Source organism: Sinohyriopsis cumingii, chromosome 16 (genome assembly GCF_028554795.1).
Source record: "Sinohyriopsis cumingii isolate HCF-2022 chromosome 16, ASM2855479v2, whole genome shotgun sequence".
In the NCBI taxonomy this organism is placed as follows: Eukaryota; Metazoa; Mollusca; class Bivalvia; order Unionida; family Unionidae; genus Sinohyriopsis; species Sinohyriopsis cumingii.
In genome coordinates, this window is record NC_142976.1 from 37,176,911 (window position 1) to 37,203,148 (window position 26,238).

General features: G+C 35.0%; 1 protein-coding gene across 3 annotated transcripts in view; it reads left to right on the forward strand.

Annotated features, from left to right (window-relative positions):
• Positions 1-26,238, forward strand: part of LOC149780218 (uncharacterized) — a 146,412-nt gene that overhangs the window by 110,894 nt on the left and 9,280 nt on the right. For all 3 annotated transcript variants that reach the window (XM_089936978.1, XM_089936980.1, XM_089936979.1), the window contains exons 28-30: positions 983-1,872; positions 17,739-17,888; positions 22,479-22,668. In XM_089936978.1, the coding sequence (XP_089793104.1) occupies positions 983-1,872; positions 17,739-17,888; positions 22,479-22,668 (1,230 nt within the window). The remainder of the gene's footprint in view (positions 1-982; positions 1,873-17,738; positions 17,889-22,478; positions 22,669-26,238) is intronic.

The following is a 26,238-nucleotide window of genomic DNA, read 5'->3' on the forward strand; positions in this document are numbered from 1 at the left end:
GGCATGTGAGATAGCTTGCCAGTAGCTTCCTGTGGGTCGGTGGTTCTTTCCGGGGTTTTCCCCGGTTCTTCCTCCACCATTAATCCTGGCCATGATGTATAGCCTAACTTGTGTTGAAAAATGGCGTTAAACCCTACAACAACAACAACAAGAAGTTGTACTGGCATGATTTTTTTTTGGGAGGCTCCCCACACTGAAAATGTTGTAATCGTAACACATGTATACATTAAAATACTATTGGCTGTTCTAGATTTTGGCAATGTTTGCATTGTCTAACACTTGAAAACTTACACCCACAACCATCAGCTTCCATCCCCACTACATCATGTGAATGCTTAACAGTTATCCTGTTTTTTTCATGAAGAAAATTTTATAATGTTTGTCTTCCAAAAGTCTAGTCTCTGATGTCAGTAATCATCTATATCATTTACTTATCATTTTCATATATAGTGTATGTGATTTAGATTTTTAAAACAACTTTTTGACAATTTTTCAGTCATATTGCTACAATGTCTGCAGAGTGGCAGTTTATAGTGATGTCTAGCACTGAGGCAGCATGCTGCAGACATGTGGCATCATGTCCCAACCAGTCACATTATCCTGATAGCAAGGTGACCATCCTAACACCTCTTGATGCTGAGTGCCAAGCAAGGCCTGTGATAGTACCATTTTTTATAAGTCTTTGGTATGACTTGGCCAGGTTTCAAACCCACAACATCCCACATCCAAGGTGGACACTCTAAACACTTAGACCACTGGAGTGGTCTTTTTATATAGTACCTAACCATCTATGTCATTTACTGTATTTAGTCTGTGCAGTATGTAATCATCCGTCATTTACTTTATCTAGTCTGTATAGTATGTAGTCATCTATGTCATTTATTTTATCTAGTAGTATGTAATCATGTCATTTACTTTATCTAGTCAGTGTAGTATGTAATCATTCATGTCATTTACTTAATTTTGTGTTTAATTATTTCAGTGCAAAATTTGGTCAGACTCCTACATCCACATCTGTTGCCACAACCAGCAGCACTACCAGTACCAGCACTACCAGCACACTGTTCAGCCAGCCGGACTCTGTAGCACCAGCAGGATCATCTGATTCTGGCACCACTACAACAACACTAACCAACCCAGCTAATGGTCCCAATACAGCAACTACCCAGTCAGTGAGTGGCACCACAAGTTCTTCAGTTTTTGGTGGAAACATTGGGACTGAGACATTTGCCAAATCTCTGTTTGGCTCTGCCTCCACCAGTGGCTCAGGATTTGGATTTGGATCTGCATCCACCCCCAGCTCTGGGGTTAGTTTTGGGACTGCCAATACAAACAGTGGTAGCAGTGGTTTTGGGTTGTTTGTGCAGCCAAAATCTGCATTTGGTGCTATGGCAGCAACTACTACTTCCAACAGTCCATTTAGTCAGACCTCAACTAATGTAGGCACTGGTTTATTTGGCCAGACATCCAGTAGCTCACCATTTGGATCATCCACAGCAACAAGTTCCACAGGATTGTTGTTTAGACAGTCAAGCACCTCGTCATCCTCACCATTTGGTGGTGCTTCTGTGGGTGGTAATGCTGGTTCAGGCTTATTTGGGCAGCAGAGTACATCCACTTCATTGTTTGGGTCAGCAAGTTCAGCGCCATCATCTGGAGGCTTCAGTTTTGGACAGCAGCAGTCTGGTACATCATCAGGACCATTTTCATTCAGCTCAGCAAGTACCCCCAGCTCCAGTGGTGGAGGTGGTGGACTGTTTGGTGGAGGTGGTCTGTTTAGTGGGCTCGGAGGAAAACCAAGTGAAGAAAAAGCCAAGCAGAATGTGTTTGGTTCCCCTCAGACTTTCAGTGGTCCATCAAGTCAGGCTAGTGGTAAGTCAACATTAATTTGATGCATGATGTTGCATAGTAGTGTTGTTGCAGATTCAGTGGTGCATCAAGTCAGTCTAGTGGTAAGTCAACATTAATTTGATGCATGATGTTGCATAGTAGTATTGCTGCAGATTCAGTGGTCCGTCAAGTCAGGCTAGTGGTAAGTCAACATTAATTTGATGCATGATGTTTCATTGTAGTATTGCTGCAGATTCAGTGGTCCATCAAGTCAGGCTAGTGGTAAGTCAACATTAATTTGATGCATGATGTTGCATAGTAGTGTTGCTGCAGATTCAGTGGTCCATCAAGTCAGGCTAGTGGTAAGTCAACATTAATTTGATGCATGATGTTGCATAGTAGTGTTGCTGCAGATTCAGTGGTCCATCAAGTCAGGCTAGTGGTAAGTCAACATTAATTTGATGCATGATGTTGCATATTAGTGTTGCTGCAGATTCAGTGGTCCATCAAGTCAGTCTAGTGGTAAGTCAACATTAATTTGATGCATGATGTTGCATAGTAGTGTTGCTGCAGATTCAGTGGTCCATCAAGTCAGTCTAGTGGTAAGTCAACATTAATTTGATGCATGATGTTGCATAGTAGTATTGCTGCAGATTCAGTGGTCCATCAAGTCAGGCTAGTGGTAAGTCAACATTAATTTGATGCATGATGTTTCATGGTAGTATTGCTGCAGATTCAGTGGTCCATCAAGTCAGGCTAGTGGTAAGTCAACATTAATTTGATGCTTGATGTTGCATAGTAGTGTTGCTGCAGATACAGCCTCCACTCAGTCGTACATTTATTTCATTTCACTGAAATTTGAATTGTATTTCACCATATTGTTTTGATTCTAATGTGACTGAAGACAAAAAAGTTTGCAGTATATTTGCTACTGCTGTGTGAAATACTTTTGTAACTCTGCAAGTACCTTTTCTATTTATTATATGTCCACTCATTTCTATTTGGTGGTTAATAGGCAGCGATAGGGGTGAGGTATGTTTGGTAGTGAGGAACTGGAGATGATATTAATGAGATATGATTAAAAAACATACCCATTGTACATTCTATGGCTGATGAGGGTTTTCTGATGCATAACAGTTTATACCTTTTTTCAACATACATACATACATACATACATACATACATACATACATACATACATACATACACAAACACACACACATACATACATACATACATACATACATACATACATACATACATACATACATACATACATACACAAACACACACATACATACATACAAGCCTAGTAGTTTATCCTTTTTTCCCTACCAGGCATTTCAGGCGTTGATGCTACCTGTACTAGTGAAGGTCAAAGAGCTGACATCAAGATTTGAACCCATGATCCTTGTGTTTCACCACTGTAAAACAACCTTTAAGACCTTTCCTTTCATTCTGAATCTTACACACAGGCTCAATTTATAAAGAAATTAAATACTTAAAGTCCACAATTAATCACATATTGACATGCAGTTTACAGCATGTTTTATGACTTTTAGTGAAATGAAATTTTTTAAAAAATCCTTTTTCCACCTATCAAGTGAATGTATTCAGAAACAAACGAATAAACTGAGTTGTTACCTCTCTTGAACATGATTTGAATTGAAGCAAGTACTTTTACAATGTACCATGATATGGTATAAGGTGAACATTACCTACAGATTAAGAAGACAAGATGAGAATTCTTTATTACAGATTGCACAGTCCATACATCTAAATTAAAATATAAATATAAACTGAAAGTATTTTAAACATAAAAGATCATAGATATCTTATGTACAAGTATATACACACATTTACAGCAATAGACTATGTCTAGCATTGTTAAGAATGAAATTATGTAAGACACTTAAAGAGTAATTTGTTCTCTTTATCTGTATTGCGAGAATTTAAATGAATGTCATAGTTCCATTTCAAGATGCAATACATACTATTAAATATTCTTGCCATAATTGTAAACATGTACTTTCTCATTACTTCTTTAAAGCTGAATGCATTATAGTTTACCAACATGTTGGGACACTTTTCCATCTAGGAAGGCCTAATAGAAAATGAAGACTATTATTATAACCAATAACTAGTTTTCTTTCATCCATTCATTTAACTTTGTCCACAGAGGAGCATAGTACACTGTGGAGCAATAATCTTTGAATAATTGAATTTTGATATTCAGAGAACAATCTCAAAATTTGTTTTTTCAAGGAAACAAAAATCTAATATATCTTCATCATCTGAACAATTTTTATTTTAAAATATGTATAACTGATGTCATATGTAAGAACATGGCCATTAAGATGTTCAGGGAGAGGAGATGGTAATTGTAAAGAAATTGACTGAAAGACCATACATACCAATTTTCATGTATTATAAATGATATTCTCAAATGTGTATTTTTCACATTTTTAATAATTTCCTTAAACCTGACATATCAGTACCAAAACTTAAATTGTTAAGAAATGACACATTTGGTGACAAATGTAACCCCCACATGACACTAAGCTCATGATTTAACTCCTATTAAATAACAAAGGGGAAAGAACACCTCCCTGCCTCACCCCACTGGTTACATGGAAGAAGCTGGATACTACACTTTCCCAGTGCACATAGTACAACTGTTTGTCATACCAGTTAACTAGTGTGTGAACTCTGTCGACAGATATTTGAATATCAGGCAACATTTTAAAGAGTGTCCAATGATTAACCCTATTAAATGCCTTGCTAGCATCAAAAAAACATTCCTACACAAAGGGGCCATATTCTACATAATAGTTGAGTTTCCTTGAAGGTGTAGAGGCACAAGTCTGTTGAATGTTGCTTTGTAAAAACCAAACTGAAAAATCAGAGATTGTTATTTCACATCCTTGTAATATAATGGATTCAAATAGTTTTGAAATAATTGTTGTAAAAGCTATAGGTCTATAATTAATTTTGTTTGCCAGGTTACGAATTTTACTTTTCAATAGCAGGATAATTGTCTTCGTGAAATCATCTGGAACAAAGTTTTGTACCAACACACAAATAAAATCATCGAAGGACATGAAATCTACTGTTTAAAAATTTAAAGTGTTTCACATAAAAAATATCTGTTCTTGGACATTTACCCTCTTTTTGTTCAGTTGCAGTATGTTGTGTATCAGATGTGGTAGATGGAGTCTTGAATGCTGAAAGAACATACCTGTTATTCAAATCATTTTTAACACTGTTGAGTAAGGCTTCAACATGATGTTTCCCACATGTTGTATGTTATTTTAGCTATTTAAATTTATTTGTTAGGATGTCTGCTCTCTGTTTTAATTCTTCCTTTTTATGTAATCTAAGAGCATACTTTAATTGAGCTCTAGTTTCATGCATTTGGTTAAAGAGAGGTCCATTTGGTTAAAGAGAGGTTCATTTGGTTACTGAGAGGTCCATTGGGTTAAAGAGAGGTTCATTTGGTTACTGAGAGGTCCATTTGGTTAAAGAGAGGTTCATTTGGTTACTGAGATGTCCATTTGGTTAAAGAGAGGTTCATTTGGTTACTGAGAGGTCCATTTGGTTAAAGAGAGGTCCATGACGAGGTTAACCATTATCACATTATTAATGTAAATATTTCATGCGATGTTGTATAGCTCTTTGACACAGTCATTACAGCCTGGCATAACCTAGTAACCAAATTTGGATTTACTAATCAAGTTTTTTTTATCAGAGTTGGACACAAATTTTATTATATCTGTGTATAATCCACTAATCTGTTTCATGTACTGATTGCTACAGCCATGACCTCTACAGACTGCAATACAGTATGGGATTTCTACTTTGTTTAATGTACTGATTGCTACAGCCATGACCTCTACAGACTGCAATACAGTATGGGATTTCTACTTTGTTTCATGTACTGATTGCTACAGCCATGACCTCTACAGACTGCAATACAGTTTGGGATTTCTACTTTGTTTCATGTACTGATTGCTACAGCCATGACCTCTACAGACTGCAATACAGTTTGGGATTTCTACTTTGTTTCATGTACTGATTGCTACAGCCATGACCTCTACAGACTGCAATACAGTATGGGATTTCTACTTTGTTTAATAAGACTGCAGATGTATAATTCAGTTTTTCTTAGCAGTAAGGTCTGACCAATTGATGTTGTAGTTCAAATTTTAAGAGTTCACCGAGTCCAGAAATTAGGCAAGCATTGATAGTTATTAAAGTAGGATTTTGCTCAGACCCTACTAGGGTGTGAATTATTCTCATATCACTTATAGCAGAATAAACAGAATGTGAAGAGACACTGATCCAATCAAGAGATCGTGTGTGTCACTTCGATAAGAAAAATTGTTGTGTGATCTGCAATAAGTTTTAAGTCCAATGTGATATAACCATATTCATCACAAAATAGGCAAAGCTGGTCTCCAGAGGGAGTGGATTTGAGTATATCAGCATTCCAATCTACTATTACATAAACATTTAGAGTATTACCATTTTATACAGTAGCATTAATTTTGCTCAGATAATCAGCAAATTCTCCAAAATTTTCAACAAGATCACAATGTCAAAAGATATTTACAAAAAGCAAAGAAGAATCCTATGTTTTAATAATAGTAATACCTATTCATCTGGGATTATCAAGCAGTTTTACTTCAATAATACTTGCAAGAGATACAGTATAATACCCTGAGACTCCCATATGGTCTGCCTGCATGAATGTCATTAGAAGATTCAGTCAGTAATACTCCTGATCCATAAAACTCATCATGCGCAGATGAGAGACAGTCTAACTCCCCACTGAGTATGTGAGGAAATGTCCAATTCTAGCATTTCAGGGCAAGTCTTGTCATGAATATGAATCACTGTTACATTAGATGTACTGTGTACAAGTTAGAGAACACTGTCTTTTCTTTTGATGACACTACCATCCCTTTTTTAAATGGATGTGTGGATTGTACAATCATAAACTTATTAGCCTGTTGCTGATGTGGATTGTTATGCAGTGTTCTATATAAAAATGCAGCCCTAAAGAGGTAATTGTTCTGCAGAGAATTTTGTTATATCATTTTCAAAACCATCTGCAGCACTGGTGTTTTCTGAAGAAGATGTAATTCGTTTTAATGCAGTTGTGCAGAGATTTACTTCACCATCATCTGAATCATTATTATTCTGGGATTCAGCTGTTGTCTTGATACAGAACTCATTTAATTCTCAGATGTTTTTAACATTTTCACTAAACTGATTCATTTTTAAAATACAATAACTCACCAGGGAACATGTAATTGGCCAAATTAAGAAATTAGTACATGTGACCAGGTGCCTTCACTACTTTCAGCCTACTTTTTATTCACTTTCTGCATACAGAAAATGTGGTTCATTTCAGGCATGGAGACCTAGGAATTTTACAGTAGGTTTGAAAATCAGGTTATCGTGGCAGAGTGTGACGTTTGCACGTATTGGGGTGGGGTTCTTCCAATATAATTTAATTAAATTATGATGAAAGTTCCACTCTGGTTCGTGAGGTTAGAAAGTTAAATTAGTGACGAGGTAGTTTTACAGCTCTGAGCCCCCAGTCAGCAATGCCGATGGTTAAATTATAGAGAACACTAAGATGAAATTCAATCAATAACAATTTAATAAATGTGATAATTTAAAACGATAACTTCCAATCACTCATCTTTCCCTCGACCAAGTGACAGCCTAATTCATCCCGTGATTTACAGTGTGAGTTCGATTTTCCCCCTGTCCTTGCATCTACTCATCTGTTTCTTTCCCGCTGATTCCTTCCTTCTTTCCGTTCCTCTAAGTCCTCCTTTGTCTCCGTTTCCCTCTCTACTATCTCCTCCTACAATTTCTCTCCCAGACTTCAACTTCTCCTGACTTCTCTCCTTTTTTCTCCTTTCCTCCGTCTCTACTATCTCCTCCTCCAATTTGCTCCTAGACTTCAACTTGTCCTGAGTTCTCTCCTTTCTTCTCTTTTCCTCCATCTCTCTATCTGAAACTACGGGACCAAACTATAACTGGTCTGTCCCTCAAAGCTTCCTGTGAAAAACCACAAGGCGTTAACATATGTTTTATCGAATCTCACCTCACACTATATCGACAATTAATCATCAGATAGCTATCACTGTTTCGGTCACGCATGCATACATATCAAAATTCCCACACACTTCTAACAGGGTAAACAATGGCATAATAACACGGTATTAGCGAATTGTTATACAGACATCAATACATTGCATCATGTCAGTATATACACATATATATTTAATCTCATCATACTACAATCTGACAACAATCAGACGCATGTCTGTACATTACAAATATTCAACAATGGCAAAATCTATAATCATATGAACATACGTGTTAGTCTACTATAAAATACCCACATAGCGAATTACAATATTAACTCTTACGACGGCTAGCAAGCTATATAATTCTTTACAAATATCAACTCATTTCTTCAAAATATGCAAACATATTAACAAAACAAAGTAACTCTTCGTACTACGATTCTAGTAATAATAAAGTATACGTACAACCTACAATTAAAATGCAGTTGCATTCCACAAAGACCGAACAAATATTCTACTGACCTTATTTGAAGCTCTCTACTTAGAATTTCCCGCTCTAAGATTTTCCCGCCAATAACGAATGGCTATTCGGAGTTACGCTAACCTCCACTCTGGGTAATTTCTCTCAGCGAACTAACTCTTGCTGGAAGACGCGGGGATATCATTCTACCCAAATCAAGGTCTCTCCCCTATCTCGATTCTGATTGGGTGGCACTGTGCCCCTATCCAATCGTCTTAGCGGCCAGTTCAACCTGTCTGTCTGTTTGCAGGGAAAGAAGTTAAGACACTCCCACTTCTTCAGGCAACTTCTTTTGATCTTGGAAAACATTTCGACACCTAGGTGATAATTGGCTATCGGGCGGCCTCGCAACTCCTATGTCCGGCTCTTCAATTCTAGCCACAACAATCTTACGTAACGGATTAGTGCTAGCCTTTGGCAATGTTTGACATCAAACAATGGCCTGTCAGAATTACTTTGATTATACATGTTTCAACTGGGCTACTCTGGGTCGGGGTAAACATGACACAGAGTATTTGAAGGTCTTGATTTAAGAAACAAACAAAATGTACAAACATCTCATCCCTGCTAGATTTTTATTGATCAATTAATTAATACACAAAATCCAGTCATTAAGGTTACATTACAGTGATGCCCATAGTAATCATATAATACACAAAATCCAGTCATTACATTATAGTGATGTCCATAGTAATCATATAATACACAAAATCCAGTCATTAAGGCTACATTACAGTGATGTCCATATTAATCATATAATACACAAAATCCAGTCATTACATTATAGTGATGTCCATAGTAATCATATAATACACAAAATCCAGTCACTACATTTCTGTGATGCCCATATTGACGATATAACACACAAAATCCAGTCATTAAGGCTTCATTACAGTCATGCCCATAGTAATCAGATAATACACAAAATCCAGTCACTACATTTCTGTGATGCCCATAGTAATCATATAATAACCAAAATCCAGTCACTACATTTCAGTGATGCCCATAGTGATCATATAATACACAAAATCCAGTCACTACATTTCAGTGATGCCCATAGTGATCATATAATACACAAAATCCAGTCATTAAGGCTACATTTCAGTGATGCCCATAGTAATCATATAATACACAAAATCCATTCATTAAGGCTACATTACAGTGATGCCCATATTAATCATGTAATACACAAGATCCAGTCACTACATTACACTGATGTCCATAGCGATCATATAATACACAAAATCCAGTCACTACATTACACTGATGTCCATATTAATCATATAATACACAAGATCCAGTCATTAAGGCTACATTACAGTGATGCCCATAGTAATCATATAATACACAAAATCCATTCATTAAGGCTATATTACAGTCATGCCCATAGTAATCATATAATACACAAAATCCAGTCATTAAGGCTACATTTCAGTGATGCCCATAGTGATCATATAATACACAAAATCCAGTCACTACATTACACTGATGTCCATATTAATCATATAATACACAAAATCCAGTCACTACATTACACTGATGTCCATATTAATCATATAATACACAAAATCCATTCACTACATTACAGTTATGCCCATAGTGATCATATAATACACAAGATCCAGTCGCTACATTACAGTGATGCCCATATTAATCATATAATACACAAAATCCAGTCACTACATTACACTGATGTCCATATTAATCATATACACAAAATCCATTCACTACATTACAGTCATGCCCATAGTGATCATATAATACACAAGATTCAGTCGCTACATTACAGTGATGCCCATATTAATCATATAATACACAAAATCCAGTCACTACATTACACTGATGTCCATAGTGATCATATAATACACAAGATCCAGTCACTACATTACACTGATGTCCATATTAATATAATACACAAAATCCAGTCACTACATTACAGTGATGCCCATAGTAATCACACAATACACAAAATCCAGTCATTAAGGCTACATTACAGTCATGCCCATAGTAATTATATAATACACAAAATCCAGTCACTACATTACAGTCATGCCCATAGTAATCATATAATACACAAAATCCAGTCATTACATTATAGTGATGTCCATAGTAATCATATAATACACAAAATCCAGTCATTAAGGCTACATTACAGTGATGTCCATATTAATCATATAATACACAAAATCCAGTCATTACATTATAGTGATGTCCATAGTAATCATATAATACACAAAATCCAGTCACTACATTTCTGTGATGCCCATATTGACGATATAACACACAAAATCCAGTCATTAAGGCTTCATTACAGTCATGCCCATAGTAATCAGATAATACACAAAATCCAGTCACTACATTTCTGTGATGCCCATAGTAATCATATAATAACCAAAATCCAGTCACTACATTTCAGTGATGCCCATAGTGATCATATAATACACAAAATCCAGTCACTACATTTCAGTGATGCCCATAGTGATCATATAATACACAAAATCCAGTCATTAAGGCTACATTTCAGTGATGCCCATAGTAATCATATAATACACAAAATCCATTCATTAAGGCTACATTACAGTGATGCCCATATTAATCATGTAATACACAAGATCCAGTCACTACATTACACTGATGTCCATAGCGATCATATAATACACAAAATCCAGTCACTACATTACACTGATGTCCATATTAATCATATAATACACAAGATCCAGTCATTAAGGCTACATTACAGTGATGCCCATAGTAATCATATAATACACAAAATCCATTCATTAAGGCTATATTACAGTCATGCCCATAGTAATCATATAATACACAAAATCCAGTCATTAAGGCTACATTTCAGTGATGCCCATAGTGATCATATAATACACAAAATCCAGTCACTACATTACACTGATGTCCATATTAATCATATAATACACAAAATCCAGTCACTACATTACACTGATGTCCATATTAATCATATAATACACAAAATCCATTCACTACATTACAGTTATGCCCATAGTGATCATATAATACACAAGATCCAGTCGCTACATTACAGTGATGCCCATATTAATCATATAATACACAAAATCCAGTCACTACATTACACTGATGTCCATATTAATCATATACACAAAATCCATTCACTACATTACAGTCATGCCCATAGTGATCATATAATACACAAGATTCAGTCGCTACATTACAGTGATGCCCATATTAATCATATAATACACAAAATCCAGTCACTACATTACACTGATGTCCATAGTGATCATATAATACACAAGATCCAGTCACTACATTACACTGATGTCCATATTAATATAATACACAAAATCCAGTCACTACATTACAGTGATGCCCATAGTAATCACACAATACACAAAATCCAGTCATTAAGGCTACATTACAGTCATGCCCATAGTAATTATATAATACACAAAATCCAGTCACTACATTACAGTCATGCCCATAGTAATTATATAATACACAAAATCCAGTCACTACATTTCAGTGATGCCCATAGTAATTATATAATACACAAAATGCAGTCACTACATTACAGTGATGCCCATAGTAATCATATAATACACAAAATCCAGTCATTAAGGCTACATTACAGTTATGTCCATAGTAATCATATAATACACAAAATCCAGTCACTACATTACAGTCATACCCATATTAATCATATAAAACACAAAATGCAGTCACTACATTACAGTAATGTCCATAGTGATCATATAATACACAAAATCCAGTCACTACATTACAGTCATGCCCATAGTAATCATATAATACACAAAATCCAGTCACTACATTACAGTCATGCCCATATTAATCATATAAAACACAAAATGCAGTCACTACATTACAGTGATGTCCATAGTAATCATATAATACACAAAATCCAGTCATTACATTATAGTGATGCCCATCATAATCATATAATACACAAAATCCAGTCATTAAAGCTTCATTACAGTGATGCCCATAATCCAGTCATTAAGGCTACATTACAGTCATGCCCATAGTAATTATATAGTACACAAAATCCATTCACTACATTACAGTGATGCCCATAGTAATCATATAATACACAAAATCCAGTTACTACATTACAGTGATGCCCATAGTGATCATATAATACACAAAATCCAGTCATTAAGGCTACATTTCACTAAAGCCCGTAGTAATCATTAGGGCATAACCGATTAGCATTTTTCTACTGATTTCCGATTCCGGATTTTGGGCATGAAATTTTTCCGATTCCGGATATGATTCAATTAATCGGAAATGCTAAATTAAAAGGTTTTTCAAATTAACTTTTTAAACCGTGTTACACACGTTTTGCATATCACACCGATGTCACAAGGGGAAGGATATGGCAGGACTATAGCAAAATGCAACGAAGTTCAAAGCCACAAAGAATCCATGAAATTTTTTATTTTTTTGCCAGTTCCGACCCATTCTTTGTTCAACAATTAGTTGATCGCCGCCAGGCTTTTATTTTCCCACCTTAATCATTTATGTCGGCAAGCGGCCAGTTCCATCCTGTACTTTTTTCAACAATTAGTTGATCTTGCCGCCATGCTTTAATGTCGCGGTCAAATAAAAATAAAACAGGCTTTTGTTTGGTCCTATAAAGTTGGCCTCTTGCGGAATCATTTTCTTTTAATACCTCATTAGCATGTGTCAATGTATTCAATATTATGCCTTCATTATTGAGGATGTTGACATAAACGGGTAGGACTGTATTATATATTTTAATAAATTTAAATCTTTCGGTCTAACTCAAGTATTATCGTTTCACCCCGTTGTGTTGACCATATTGGACTTTTCTGACTTCTTATTTAACTTTATTAACGCACTATCGAATGACATGCAGTGTTAGACACAGTGCTATAGAAATTCAACTTTATTATTTTTATTATCCGAATCGGTTGTTCCTGCCTTGTCCGACTCCGATTAATCGGAAGTTCATACTATCCGGTGGAATCCGATTTCCGGATCAAAAGTCAGTTATGCCCTAGTAATCATACAATACACAAAATCCAGTCATTAAGGCTACATTACAGTCATGCCCATAGTAATCATATAATACACAAAATCCATTCACTACATTACAGTGATGCCCATAGTAATCATATAATACACAAAATCCAGTCATTAAGGCTACATTTCAGTGATGCCCATAGTGATCATATAATACACAAAATCCAGTCATTAAGGCTACATTACAGTGATGTCCATATTAATCATATAATACACAAAATCCAGTCATTAAGGCTACATTTCAGTGATGCCCATAGTGATCATATAATACACAAAATTGAGTCGTTACATTAAAGTGATGTCCATAGTAATCATATAATACACAAGATCCAGTCACTACATTTCACCGATGCCCATATTAATCATATAAAACACAAAATGCAGTCACTACATTACAGTGATGTCCATAGCAATCATATAATACACAAAATCTAGTCACTACATTTCACTTATGCCCATAGTGATCATATAATACACAAAATCCAGTCATTAAGGCTACATTACAGTGATGCCCATAGTAATCATATAATACACAAAATCCAGTCATTAAAACTATATTACAGTCATGCCCATAGTGATCATGTAATACATAAAATCCATTCATTAAGGCTACATTACAGTGATGCCAGTAGTAATCATATAATACACAAGATCCAGTCATTAAGGCTACATTACTCTGATGCCCATAGTAATCATATAATACACAAAATTCAGTCATTAAGGCTACATTACAGTCATGCCCATAGTAATCATATAATACACAAAATCCAGTCATTAAGGCTACATTACAGTCATGCCCATAGTAATCATATAATACACAAAATCCAGTCATTAAGGCTACATTACAGTCATTCCCATAGTAATCATATAATACACAAGATCCAGTCACTACAGTACAGTGATGTCCATAGTAATCATATACTACACAAGATCCAGTCACTACATTACAGTGATACCCATAGTAATCATATAAAACACAAAATCCAGTCACTACATTACAGTGATGCCCATAGTGATCAAATAATACACAAAATCCAGTCACTACATTTCACTTATGCCCATAGTGATCATATAATACACAAAATCCAGTCACTACATTACAGTGATGCCCATAGTGATCATATAATAAACAAAATCCAGTCACTACATTACAGTGATGCCCATAGTAATCATATAATACACAAAATCCAGTCACTACATTACAGTCATGCCCATATTAATCATATAAAACACAAAATGCAGTCACTACATTACAGTGATGTCCATAGTAATCATATAATACACAAAATCCAGTCATTACATTATAGTGATGCCCATCATAATCATATAATACACAAAATCCAGTTACTACATTACAGTGATGCCCATAGTGATCATATAATACACAAAATCCAGTCATTAAGGCTACATTTCACTAAAGCCCGTAGTAATCATTAGGGCATAACCGATTAGCATTTTTCTACTGATTTCCGATTCCGGATTTTGGGCATGAAATTTTTCCGATTCCGGATATGATTCAATTAATCGGAAATGCTAAATTAAAAGGTTTTTCAAATTAACTTTTTAAACCGTGTTACACACGTTTTGCATATCACACCGATGTCACAAGGGGAAGGATATGGCAAGACTATAGCAAAATGCAACGAAGTTCAAAGCCACAAAGAATCCATGAAATTTTTTATTTTTTTGCCAGTTCCGACCCATTCTTTGTTCAACAATTAGTTGATCTTGCCGCCAGGCTTTTATTTTCCCGCCTTAATCATTTATGTCGGCAAGCGGCCAGTTCCATCCTGTACTTTATTCAACAATTAGTTGATCTTGCCGCCATACTTTAATGTCGCGGTCAAATAAAAATAAAACAGGCTTTTGTTTGGTCCTATAAAGTTGGCCTCTTGCGGAATCATTTTCTTTTAATACCTCATTAGCATGTGTCAATGTATTCAATATTATGCCTTCATTATTGAGGATGTTGACATAAACGGGTAGGACTGTATTATATATTTTAATAAATTTAAATCTTTCGGTCTAACTCAAGTATTGTCGTTTCACCCCGTTGTGTTGACCATATTGGACTTTTCTGACTTCTTATTTAACTTTATTAACGCACTATCAAATGACACGCAGTGCTAGACACGGTGCTATAGAAATTCAACTTTATTATTTTTATTATCCGAATAGGTCGTTCCTGCCTTGTCCGACTCCAATTAATCGGAAGTTCATACTATCCGGTGGAATCCGATTTCCGGATCAAAAGTCGGTTATGCCCTAGTAATCATACAATACACAAAATCCAGTCATTAAGGCTACATTACAGTCATGCCCATAGTAATCATATAATACACAAAATCCATTCACTACATTACAGTGATGCCCATAGTAATCATATAATACACAAAATCCAGTCATTAAGGCTACATTTCAGTGATGCCCATAGTGATCATATAATACACAAAATCCAGTCATTAAGGCTACATTACAGTGATGTCCATATTAATCATATAATACACAAAATCCAGTCATTAAGGCTACATTTCAGTGATGCCCATAGTGATCATATAATACACAAAATCGAGTCGTTACATTAAAGTGATGTCCATAGTAATCATATAATACACAAGATCCAGTCACTACATTTCACCGATGCCCATATTAATCACATAAAACACAAAATGCAGTCACTACATTACAGTGATGTCCATAGCAATCATATAATACACAAAATCTAGTCACTACATTTTACTTATGCCCATAGTGATCATATAATACACAAAATCCAGTCATTAAGGCTACATTACAGTGATGCCCATAGTAATCATATAATACACAAAATCCAGTCATTAAGGCTACATTACAGTGATGCCCATAGTAATCATATAATACACAAAATCCAGTCATTAAGGCTATATTACAGTCATGCCCATAGTGATCATGTAATACATAAAATCCATTCATTAAGGCTACATTACAGTGATGCCAGTAGTAATCATATAATACACAAGATCCAGTCATTAAGGCTACATTACTCTGATGCCCATAGTAATCATATAATACACAAAATCCAGTCATTAAGGCTACATTACAGTCATGCCCATAGTGATCATATAATACACAAAATTCAGTCATTAAGGCTACATTACAGTCATGCCCATAGTAATCATATAATACACAAAATCCAGTCATTAAGGCTACATTACAGTCATTCCCATAGTAATCATATAATACACAAGATCCAGTCACTACAGTACAGTGATGTCCATAGTAATCATATACTACACAAGATCCAGTCACTACATTACAGTGATACCCATAGTAATCATATAAAACACAAAATCCAGTCACTACATTACAGTGATGCCCATAGTGATCAAATAATACACAAAATCCAGTCACTACATTTCACTTATGCCCATAGTGATCATATAATACACAAAATCCAGTCACTACATTACAGTGATGTCCATAGTGATCATATAATAAACAAAATCCAGTCACTACATTACAGTGATGCCCATGGTGATAAAATAATACACAAAATCCAGTCAATAAAGCTACATTACAGTGTTTCATTTTCATGACCTTGCTGTGATCCAATCATCAGTGAATTTCAGCATGGACAATTTTAGGATGTAAATAATGCAGTTAGTTTCCTGTATTAAATTTGGCTTAAAGCTGCAGAAAGTATAGATGGCATTTAGGTCTGCTAATGAAGTATTTAGGTCATGGGTATGTGATTTATATAAATGTACATGCTTGTAATTTGTACAGTGTATTATTAAATGGTTAACATAGTTCTTGAAAAATCATTGAATTTGAAGAGTTGCCATTAAAGCACTTTGAAATTTGAGAAAGTTGGTTTTGTTCTTGAAAAGTCTTTGAATTTGTTTTTTAAAGAAAACTTCTTTAATTTTGTCCAAAAACTTGCTGAATTTATCAGAGGGAATACAGGCCATTAAAACTTGTATATATCATTTTTTAAATTCAGAAATTCTCACATGTATTTTTAAAAAATAAATAAATAACACAGAACAACATTGGGTGGATCATTTGATACATAGCCTGAGTAGTTACTAGATGGAGTAGTGTTCCTTTGATGTAGATACATATTTCCATTAGACAAAACAATATTCCTTGTAATTTTTGGATGTTCATGAATGCTCCTTGAAGTGTTCTGTTGCATACATTATTTTGATCTGGGCATATACAACCAAATCTTTTAATTTCAGTATTGTTTGGAAACCAAAGTGCCAAGACTTCAGGTTCATTTGGATCCCCTCAGACATCTTCCTCATTTACTGGTGTGGCTTTCTCCAATCAATCAGGTGGAGGAGTGGGGTCTACAGGATTTGGGCTTTCTCAGCAACAGCAGACAGCAGGTGTGTAATACAACAACTTTGTTTTATGTTGCAAACTTTGAAGACCCAGATCAGCAATCACTTAATGTGCCAGCAGATCATTATTAGGGTCTATCTCTTTAATTTTGCTTATGATCTCAAGGTATCACTACACTAACTGAGCCTTCAGCTTTTATTGAAACTTCTGATAGTCCCTGACAAAATTTATATTTGTTATTCCTCCTGTCTTTCAATGATATACAGGGCTCCTTGTTAATGTAATGCTAGTGTATACAGGACAACTTGTTAATGTCCTAAAAAATAGTCATAAAAGATGGGGTTTTCATTAGCAGACTTCTTGTTGGTCCTAATTAAAAGGGTGCTGCTCGTACATCTAGTATGGCTACCATCTTGAGAGTCTTGTTATCACTACTCCTCCGAAGTGGATGGTCATATCAGCATGGCTTTCACTATTTGGTCCTAATGATGCTGTACAGACAGTGGCAATCTTGAAAGACTTGTTTTGACTACGTAAGATGGATATATCATTTTTATTGTTATAAATTAAAATGGTGCCAGTCTGACCTCCAGTATAGCTGCCACATTACCAATCTAAAAAATCTTATTATTGCTACTTCTGTTACATGGCTAGTCGTATCACATTGTGCTTTCACCTGAAGAATATTTTAGGATGTCTAGTTGGTCTTAAATTGAAATGGTACGCATCTGATATCCAATATGGCCACCATGGCAGCTGCCTTGAAAATCTTGCTGTTTTACTTCTCCAAAACAGAAGGTCATATCAGCATGATGTTTTACCAGAAGACTTCTAATAATGTCTTGTTGACCCTAAATTAAAATGGGTCAGATCTGATGTCTAATATGGCCACCATGGTGGCAATCTTGAAAATCTTGTGATTGCTTCAGCTCTTAAATGGTCATTTTGATGTCGGTTTGTTCGTCAGATAAGTTGTTATAGTATCTAGGTGGTCTTAAATGAAATAATGCAAATTGACCCTCGATATTGACATTTTCATATAGTATTTGACCGAATTATTGGATTGAAAAATAATTTCAGTCAGTCCCTGTGAAACTGTATATATTATGGTCATCACCTCAAGGTGCATTTATTGATAAATTACTATTTTCCTGTCAGTTATTGCCCTTTTTTGTCCTGCAGCTTATGCAGTAAATTGTTAATTTAAGTAATGGTTTACTAATGGCTCAGTAAATCACTGTTCTCGCATCACTTTTGTTAGAGTTATTGCCCTTTTTGTCCTACAGCTGAATGTTGTATAAGACAGAAACTTGTGAATGTGTTACAGGTTTTATGGAACACAATGACACTTGGTATAGATTATTGTCATCATTTAGTGATGTTAAATCAAACAAAATATACCTTAAACTGCTTACACTTTATGTTGTGACAGATGTTAGTCTATACAATTTTTATTGGTTATTCATTATTTCATGTAATTTTTTGGAATGCTGAACTAAGGATTATCACTTGTGAAATGTTGGATTATTTAACTTAAATTGATCATTCTAGACAGCTAAGGGTCCAATCAATCCAAAACACTTTAAATTGTATAGGTTGGTGTGAATTTCTTTGTTAAATATCTATCCACAAGTAGGTTCATTATATACCGTATTTACCATATGTTTTCAGACACGGTATGTTTTTTGGGGGAAAATATAATATTGAAATGCCTTGTAAGTTTTCGGATGTTGCTGCGCTATAACTTTTTCAACAATTTATATGTTTGGACACAATCTAGGAAGGTATGCTGCGTCATTTAATGTAAAATTCACAGTGTGTTTGCTGTGAATTTAACTGATACAAAGTTTGCTTCATTTGGTCACCAATTATTTAATGTGACCATGAACTTCCATGAACTAATATGATTTAAAATTCTTTATTGTTTGTATGTATGTATGTATGTATGTATGTATGCAGACAGATTGATAGGTAGGTAGATAAACATTTTTATTTAAGCCAGACACAATAAATAGCAACATCAAAGAATGAAAAGAAATAAGATTTAATGCTGTAATATATTTAAATATACAATTAAATTTCAATGTGATGTGATTTGGATTTTTAACGTAGCTTTAACAATTTTCCAGTCATATCGCAACGATGTCTGCAATGTGGCAGTTTATAGTGATGTCTAGCACTGGGGCATCATGCCGCAGACATGTAGCATGATTTCCCACCCAGTCACATTATCCTGACACCAGGCTGACCAGTCCTAACACTAACCTCTTAATGCTGAACGCCAAGCATAGCAGCTGTTAGTACCATTTTTGTAAGTCTTTGGTATGACTCGGCCGGGGATCGAACCCACGACCTCCCGCATCCGAGGCGGACGCTCTAACCACTAGGCCACCGGAGCGGTTATTAAATTTCAAGTAGCTTGTCCATAGCGTTTTTTAGGTTCTCAGACAAAAAGCCCTCAAATTCTCTATCACTATCATCATCCATATTGTTTAATTGTTTGTTATTTCTGATCAGCGCGTTTCACTTCCGCTCAGATTGACACTGATGCTACACACCTTGAAAGATTTCATTATCATTGTGCGCTTTTCCTTCAATGTGTCCATGGCATTTACGACCCAGTCCAGTACTGAATATATACACTGGAGACAGGTATTTAGTACTTCCCTATACACAGGCTTGCTAAGAATGATGAAGCCTTCTTAGAGGGATGTGCACAGTATGTTCATTTTTACGTGACATGGCATTAAATTTATGTTTAGGTAACACATTTGATAGCATGGACTCTTAAATAAAATTGCCATTTAGATATATACTGAAGTCTTAGTTAGACGTATACTGATGTCTTTAGTTAGATCTATAATAATGTCCTAGATATATACTGATGTCTTAGTTAGACATATACTGATGTCTTTAGTTAGATCTATATTGATGTCTTAGTTAGATCTATACTGATGTCTTTAGTTAGGTCTATAATAATGTCTTAGATATGTACTGATGTCTTAGTTAGACATATGCTGATGTCTTTAGTTAGATCTATACTGATGTCTTAGATATATACTGATGTCTTAGTATGACATATACTGATGTCTTAGATATATACTGATGTCTTAGATCTATACTGATATCTTTAGTTAGATCTATACTGATGTCTTAGATCTATCCTGATGTCTTAGATCTATACTGATGTCTTAGTTAGACATATACTGATATCTTTAGTTAGATCTATACTGATGTCTTAGATCTATACTGATGTCTTAGTTAGACATATACTGATATCTTTAGTTAGATCTATACTGATTCCTTAGATCTATACTGATGTCTTAGTTAGACATATACTGATATCTTTATTTAGATCTATACTGATGTCTTAGATATATACTGATGTCTTAGTATGACATATACTGATGTCTTAGATATATACTGATGTCTTAGATCTATACTGATATCTTTAGTTAGATCTATACTGATGTCTTAGATCTATCCTGATGTCTTAGATCTATAATGATGTCTTAGTTAGACATATACTGATATCTTTAGTTAGATCTATACTGATGTCTTAGTTAGACATATACTGATATCTTTAGTTAGATCTATACTGATGTCTTAGATCTATACTGATGTCTTAGACATATACTGATATCTTTAGTTAGATCTATACTGATTCCTTAGATCTATACTGATGTCTTAGTTAGACATATACTGATATCTTTAGTTAGATCTATACTGATGTCTTAGATATATACTGATGTCTTAGTTTGATCTATACTGATTTCTTAGATCTATATTAATGTCTTAGATATATACTGATGTATTACATCTATTTTGATGTCTTAGTTAGATATATACTGATGTATTAATTAGATCTATCCTGATGTCTTTGATCTATACTGATGTCTTAGATCAATACTGATGTCTTGATTAGATTTATAATAATGTCTTAGATTTATATTGATGTTTTAGTTAGATCTATACTGATGTCTTAGATCTATACTGATGTCTTAGATCTATATTAATGTCTTAGATATATACTGATGTATTAGTTAGATCTATACTGATGTCTTAATTAGATTTATAATAATGTCTTAGATCTATATTGATGTTTTAATTATATCTGTACTGATGTCTTTGATCTATATTGATGCCTTAGATCTATAATAATGTCTTAGTTAGATTTATAATAATGTCTTAGATCTATACTGATGTCTTTGATCTATATTGATGTCTTAATTAGATCATTACTCATGTCTTAATTAGATCTTTACTGATGTCTTAGATCTATAATGATATCTTAGATCTATACTGCTATCTTAGTTAGATTTATACTGATGTCTTAGATCAATACTGATGTCTTAGTTAGATCTATAATAATGTCTTAGTTAGATCTATACTGATATCTTTGTTAAATCTATACTGATGTCTTAGATCAATACTGATGTCTTGGTTAGATCCTATACTGATGTTTTAGTTAAGTCTATAATGGAAACAGATACTTGAAACCTCAGTGGCACAGTTTGGACTACTTATTCACCATGACATTGGTTAATACACAATAAATAAGTCATAAAATGAATGTTTTATATTATCCCATAATTTCTTATTTCATGATACGTATATTCCCTTTTTATTTACAGGTGGATTTGGGAGTCCCCCCAGATTTGGTGGTTTGCCCTCCTTTGGCAGTGGTTCTGCATTTGGCACTGTTCCAGCCTTTGGGAGCAGCCCAGTTTTTGGAAGTCAAACTCCTAGTGCTTTTGGAGGACAATCTGTGTTTGGAAATGCATCAGGGATCTCGCAGGGCAGTGCCACTGGTGGTTTTGCAAGGTAAATATAAAATCTGTCCTTAAAGGCAATTATGGACAGATGCAGAGTTGGGAACATGTCCTTTGCAAAATTGTAAAAATGAAGTGACATAAGAAATGTCCTTTATAAATGTTGTCCCATATGGAAAGGTGTCTTTTATATTGAGGAATCACTAAGATAGGTGTAACTGTGAATGAGATAATTATCATGTCTGCAGAGCTGAAAAGTATTGCTTTTGCATTGTCCACAGTTTGATTTATATCAATTTAGTCCAAGAAAATGGTTGACCACCAAAAAATAATGGAATAAACTAGTGTGATGGTCAGAATAGAGGTTTTTGTATTTGTTAGCTACACAGGTGTATAATAACTATGGTTTGTATTTACACAGGTCTATAATAACTATGGTTTTGTGATGGTCAGAATAGAGGTTTTTTGTACTTGTTAGCTACACATGTCTATAATAACTATGGGTTTGAGATGGTCCGAATAGAGGTTTTTTGTACTTGTTAGCTACACAGGTCAATAATAACTGTGGGTTTGTGATAGAGGTTTTTTGTGCTTGTTAGCTACACAGGTCTATAATAACTATGGGTTTGTGATAGAGGTTTTTTGTGCTTGTTAGCTACACAGGTCTATAATAACTATGGGTTTGTGATAGAGGTTTTTTGTGCTTGTTAGCTACACATGTCTATAATAACTATGGGTTTGTGATGGTCCGAATAGAGGTTTTTTGTGCTTGTTAGCTACACAGGTCTATAATAACTATGGGTTTGTGATAGAGGTTTTTTGTGCTTGTTAGCTACACAGGTCTATAATAACTATGGGTTTGTGATAGATAGTCAGAATAGTGGTTTTTGTGCTTGTTAGCTACACAGGTCTATAATAACTATGGGTTTGTGATGGTCAGAATAGAGGTTTTTTGTACTTGTTAGCTACACAGGTCTATAATAACTATGGGTTTGTGATGGTCTGAATAGAGGTTTTTTGTACTTTTTAGCTACACAGGTCTATAATAACTATGGGTTTGTGATGGTCAGAATAGAGGTTTTTGTAGCTACACAGGTCTATAATAACTATGGGTTTGTGCTGGTCAGAATAGAGGTTTTTGTAGCTACACAGGTTTATAATAACTATGGGTTTGTGATGGTCAGAATAGAGGTTTTTGTAGCTACACAGGTTTATAATAACTATGGGTTTGTTCTTGTTCTTGATGCAGTTTTTATAGCTGTCAGATTCAGAGGTATTCCTTTTTAAGAAATCTTTTATACTTTGGGTACTTCATCTCATAAAGCTAAAATTACAGTATGTAGGGTTTACATGGCTACAGGCAGTGCAGAGTCTTTGAATTTTATCCCCAGGTGTGTGATTGGGTGAATATGGCTATAGTTTATATGTCCATGACTGTAAACATTTATGTTTCTTGAGGATAACTATTAGATCATTCAATGTATTTCAACCCAACTTGGTGCGAGTTGCATAAAGGTGCTTTATAATATTTTGCATTTTCTGCATTTTTTTGTTGATACAGTGGAAACAAATTGTTGCACAAGTTGTGCATGAATTGAGGATGCAGGCTTTGTTGAGGATGTGTTATCGCTTGCTTACTTGTTTGTCATAGCTGTTATAAGAACAAGACTGCAGGCTTTGTTGAGGATGTGTTATCGCTTGCTTACTTGTTTGTCATAGCTGTTATAAGAACAAGATTGCAGGCTTTGCTGAGGATGTGTAATCGCTTGCTTACTTGTTTGTCATAGCTGTTATAAGAACAAGATTGCAGGCTTTGTTGAGGATGTGTTATCACTTGCTTACTTGTTTGTCACAGCTGTTGTAAGAACAAGACTGCAGGCTTTGTTGAGGATGTGTTATTGCTTGCTTACTTGTTTATCATAGCTGTTGTAAGAAAAAGATTGCAGGCTTTATTGAGGATGTGTTATTGCTTGCTTACTTGTTTGCCATAGCTGTTACAAGAACAAGATTGCAGGCTTTGTTGAGGATGTGTTATTGCTTGCTTACTTGTTTATCATAGCTGTTGTAAGAAAAAGATTGCAGGCTTTATTGAGGATGTGTTATCGCTTGCTTACTTGTTTGCCATAGCTGTTACAAGAACAAGATTGCAAGCTTTGTTGAGGATGTGTTATTGCTTGCTTACTTGTTTGTCATAGCTGTTGTAAGAACAAGATTGCAGGCTTTGTTGAGGATGTGTTATAACTTGCTTACTTGTTTGTCATAGCTGTTACAAGAACAAGATTGCAGGCTTTGTTGAGGATGTGTTATCACTTGCTTACTTGTTTGTCATAGCTGTTATAAGAACAAGATTGCAGGCTTTGTTGAGGATGTGTTATCGCTTGCTTACTTGTTTGCCATAGCTGTTACAAGAACAAGATTGCAGGCTTTGCTGAGGATGTGTAATTGCTTGCTTACTTGTTTGTCATAGCTGTTACAAGAACAAGATTGCAGGCTTTATTGAGGATGTGTTACCACTTGCTTACTTGTTTGTCATAGCTGTTATAAGAACAAGATTGCAGGCTTTGCTGAGGATGTGTAATCGCTTGCTTACTTGTTTGTCATAGCTGTTACAAGAACAAGATTGCAGGCTTTATTGAGGATGTGTTACCACTTGCTTACTTGTTTGTCATAGCTGTTATAAGAACAAGATTGCAGGCTTTGCTGAGGATGTGTAATCGCTTGCTTACTTGTTTGTCATAGCTCTTGTAAGAACAAGACTGCAGGCTTTGTTGAGGATGTGTTATCGCTTGCTTACTTGTTTATCATAGCTGTTGTAAGAAAAAGATTGCAGGCTTTATTGAGGATGTGTTATCGCTTGCTTACTTGTTTGCCATAGCTGTTACAAGAACAAGATTGCAGGCTTTGTTGAGGATGTGTTATTGCTTGCTTACTTGTTTATCATAGCTGTTGTAAGAAAAAGATTGCAGGCTTTATTGAGGATGTGTTATCGCTTGCTTACTTGTTTGCCATAGCTGTTACAAGAACAAGATTGCAGGCTTTGTTGAGGATGTGTTATTGCTTGCTTACTTGTTTGTCATAGCTGTTGTAAGAACAAGATTGCAGGCTTTGTTGAGGATGTGTTATCACTTGCTTACTTGTTTGTCATAGCTGTTACAAGAACAAGATTGCAGGCTTTGTTGAGGATGTGTTATCGCTTGCTTACTTGTTTGTCATAGCTGTTACAAGAACAAGATTGCAGGCTTTATTGAGGATGTGTTATCACTTGCTTACTTGTTTGTCATAGCTGTTACAAGAACAAGATTGCAGGCTTTGTTGAGGATGTGTTATTGCTTGCTTACTTGTTTATCATAGCTGTTGTAAGAAAAAGATTGCAGGCTTTATTGAGGATGTGTTATCGCTTGCTTACTTGTTTGCCATAGCTGTTACAAGAACAAGATTGCAGGCTTTGTTGAGGATGTGTTATTGCTTGCTTACTTGTTTGTCATAGCTGTTGTAAGAACAAGATTGCAGGCTTTGTTGAGGATGTGTTATCACTTGCTTACTTGTTTGTCATAGCTGTTACAAGAACAAGATTGCAGGCTTTGTTGAGGATGTGTTATCGCTTGCTTACTTGTTTGTCATA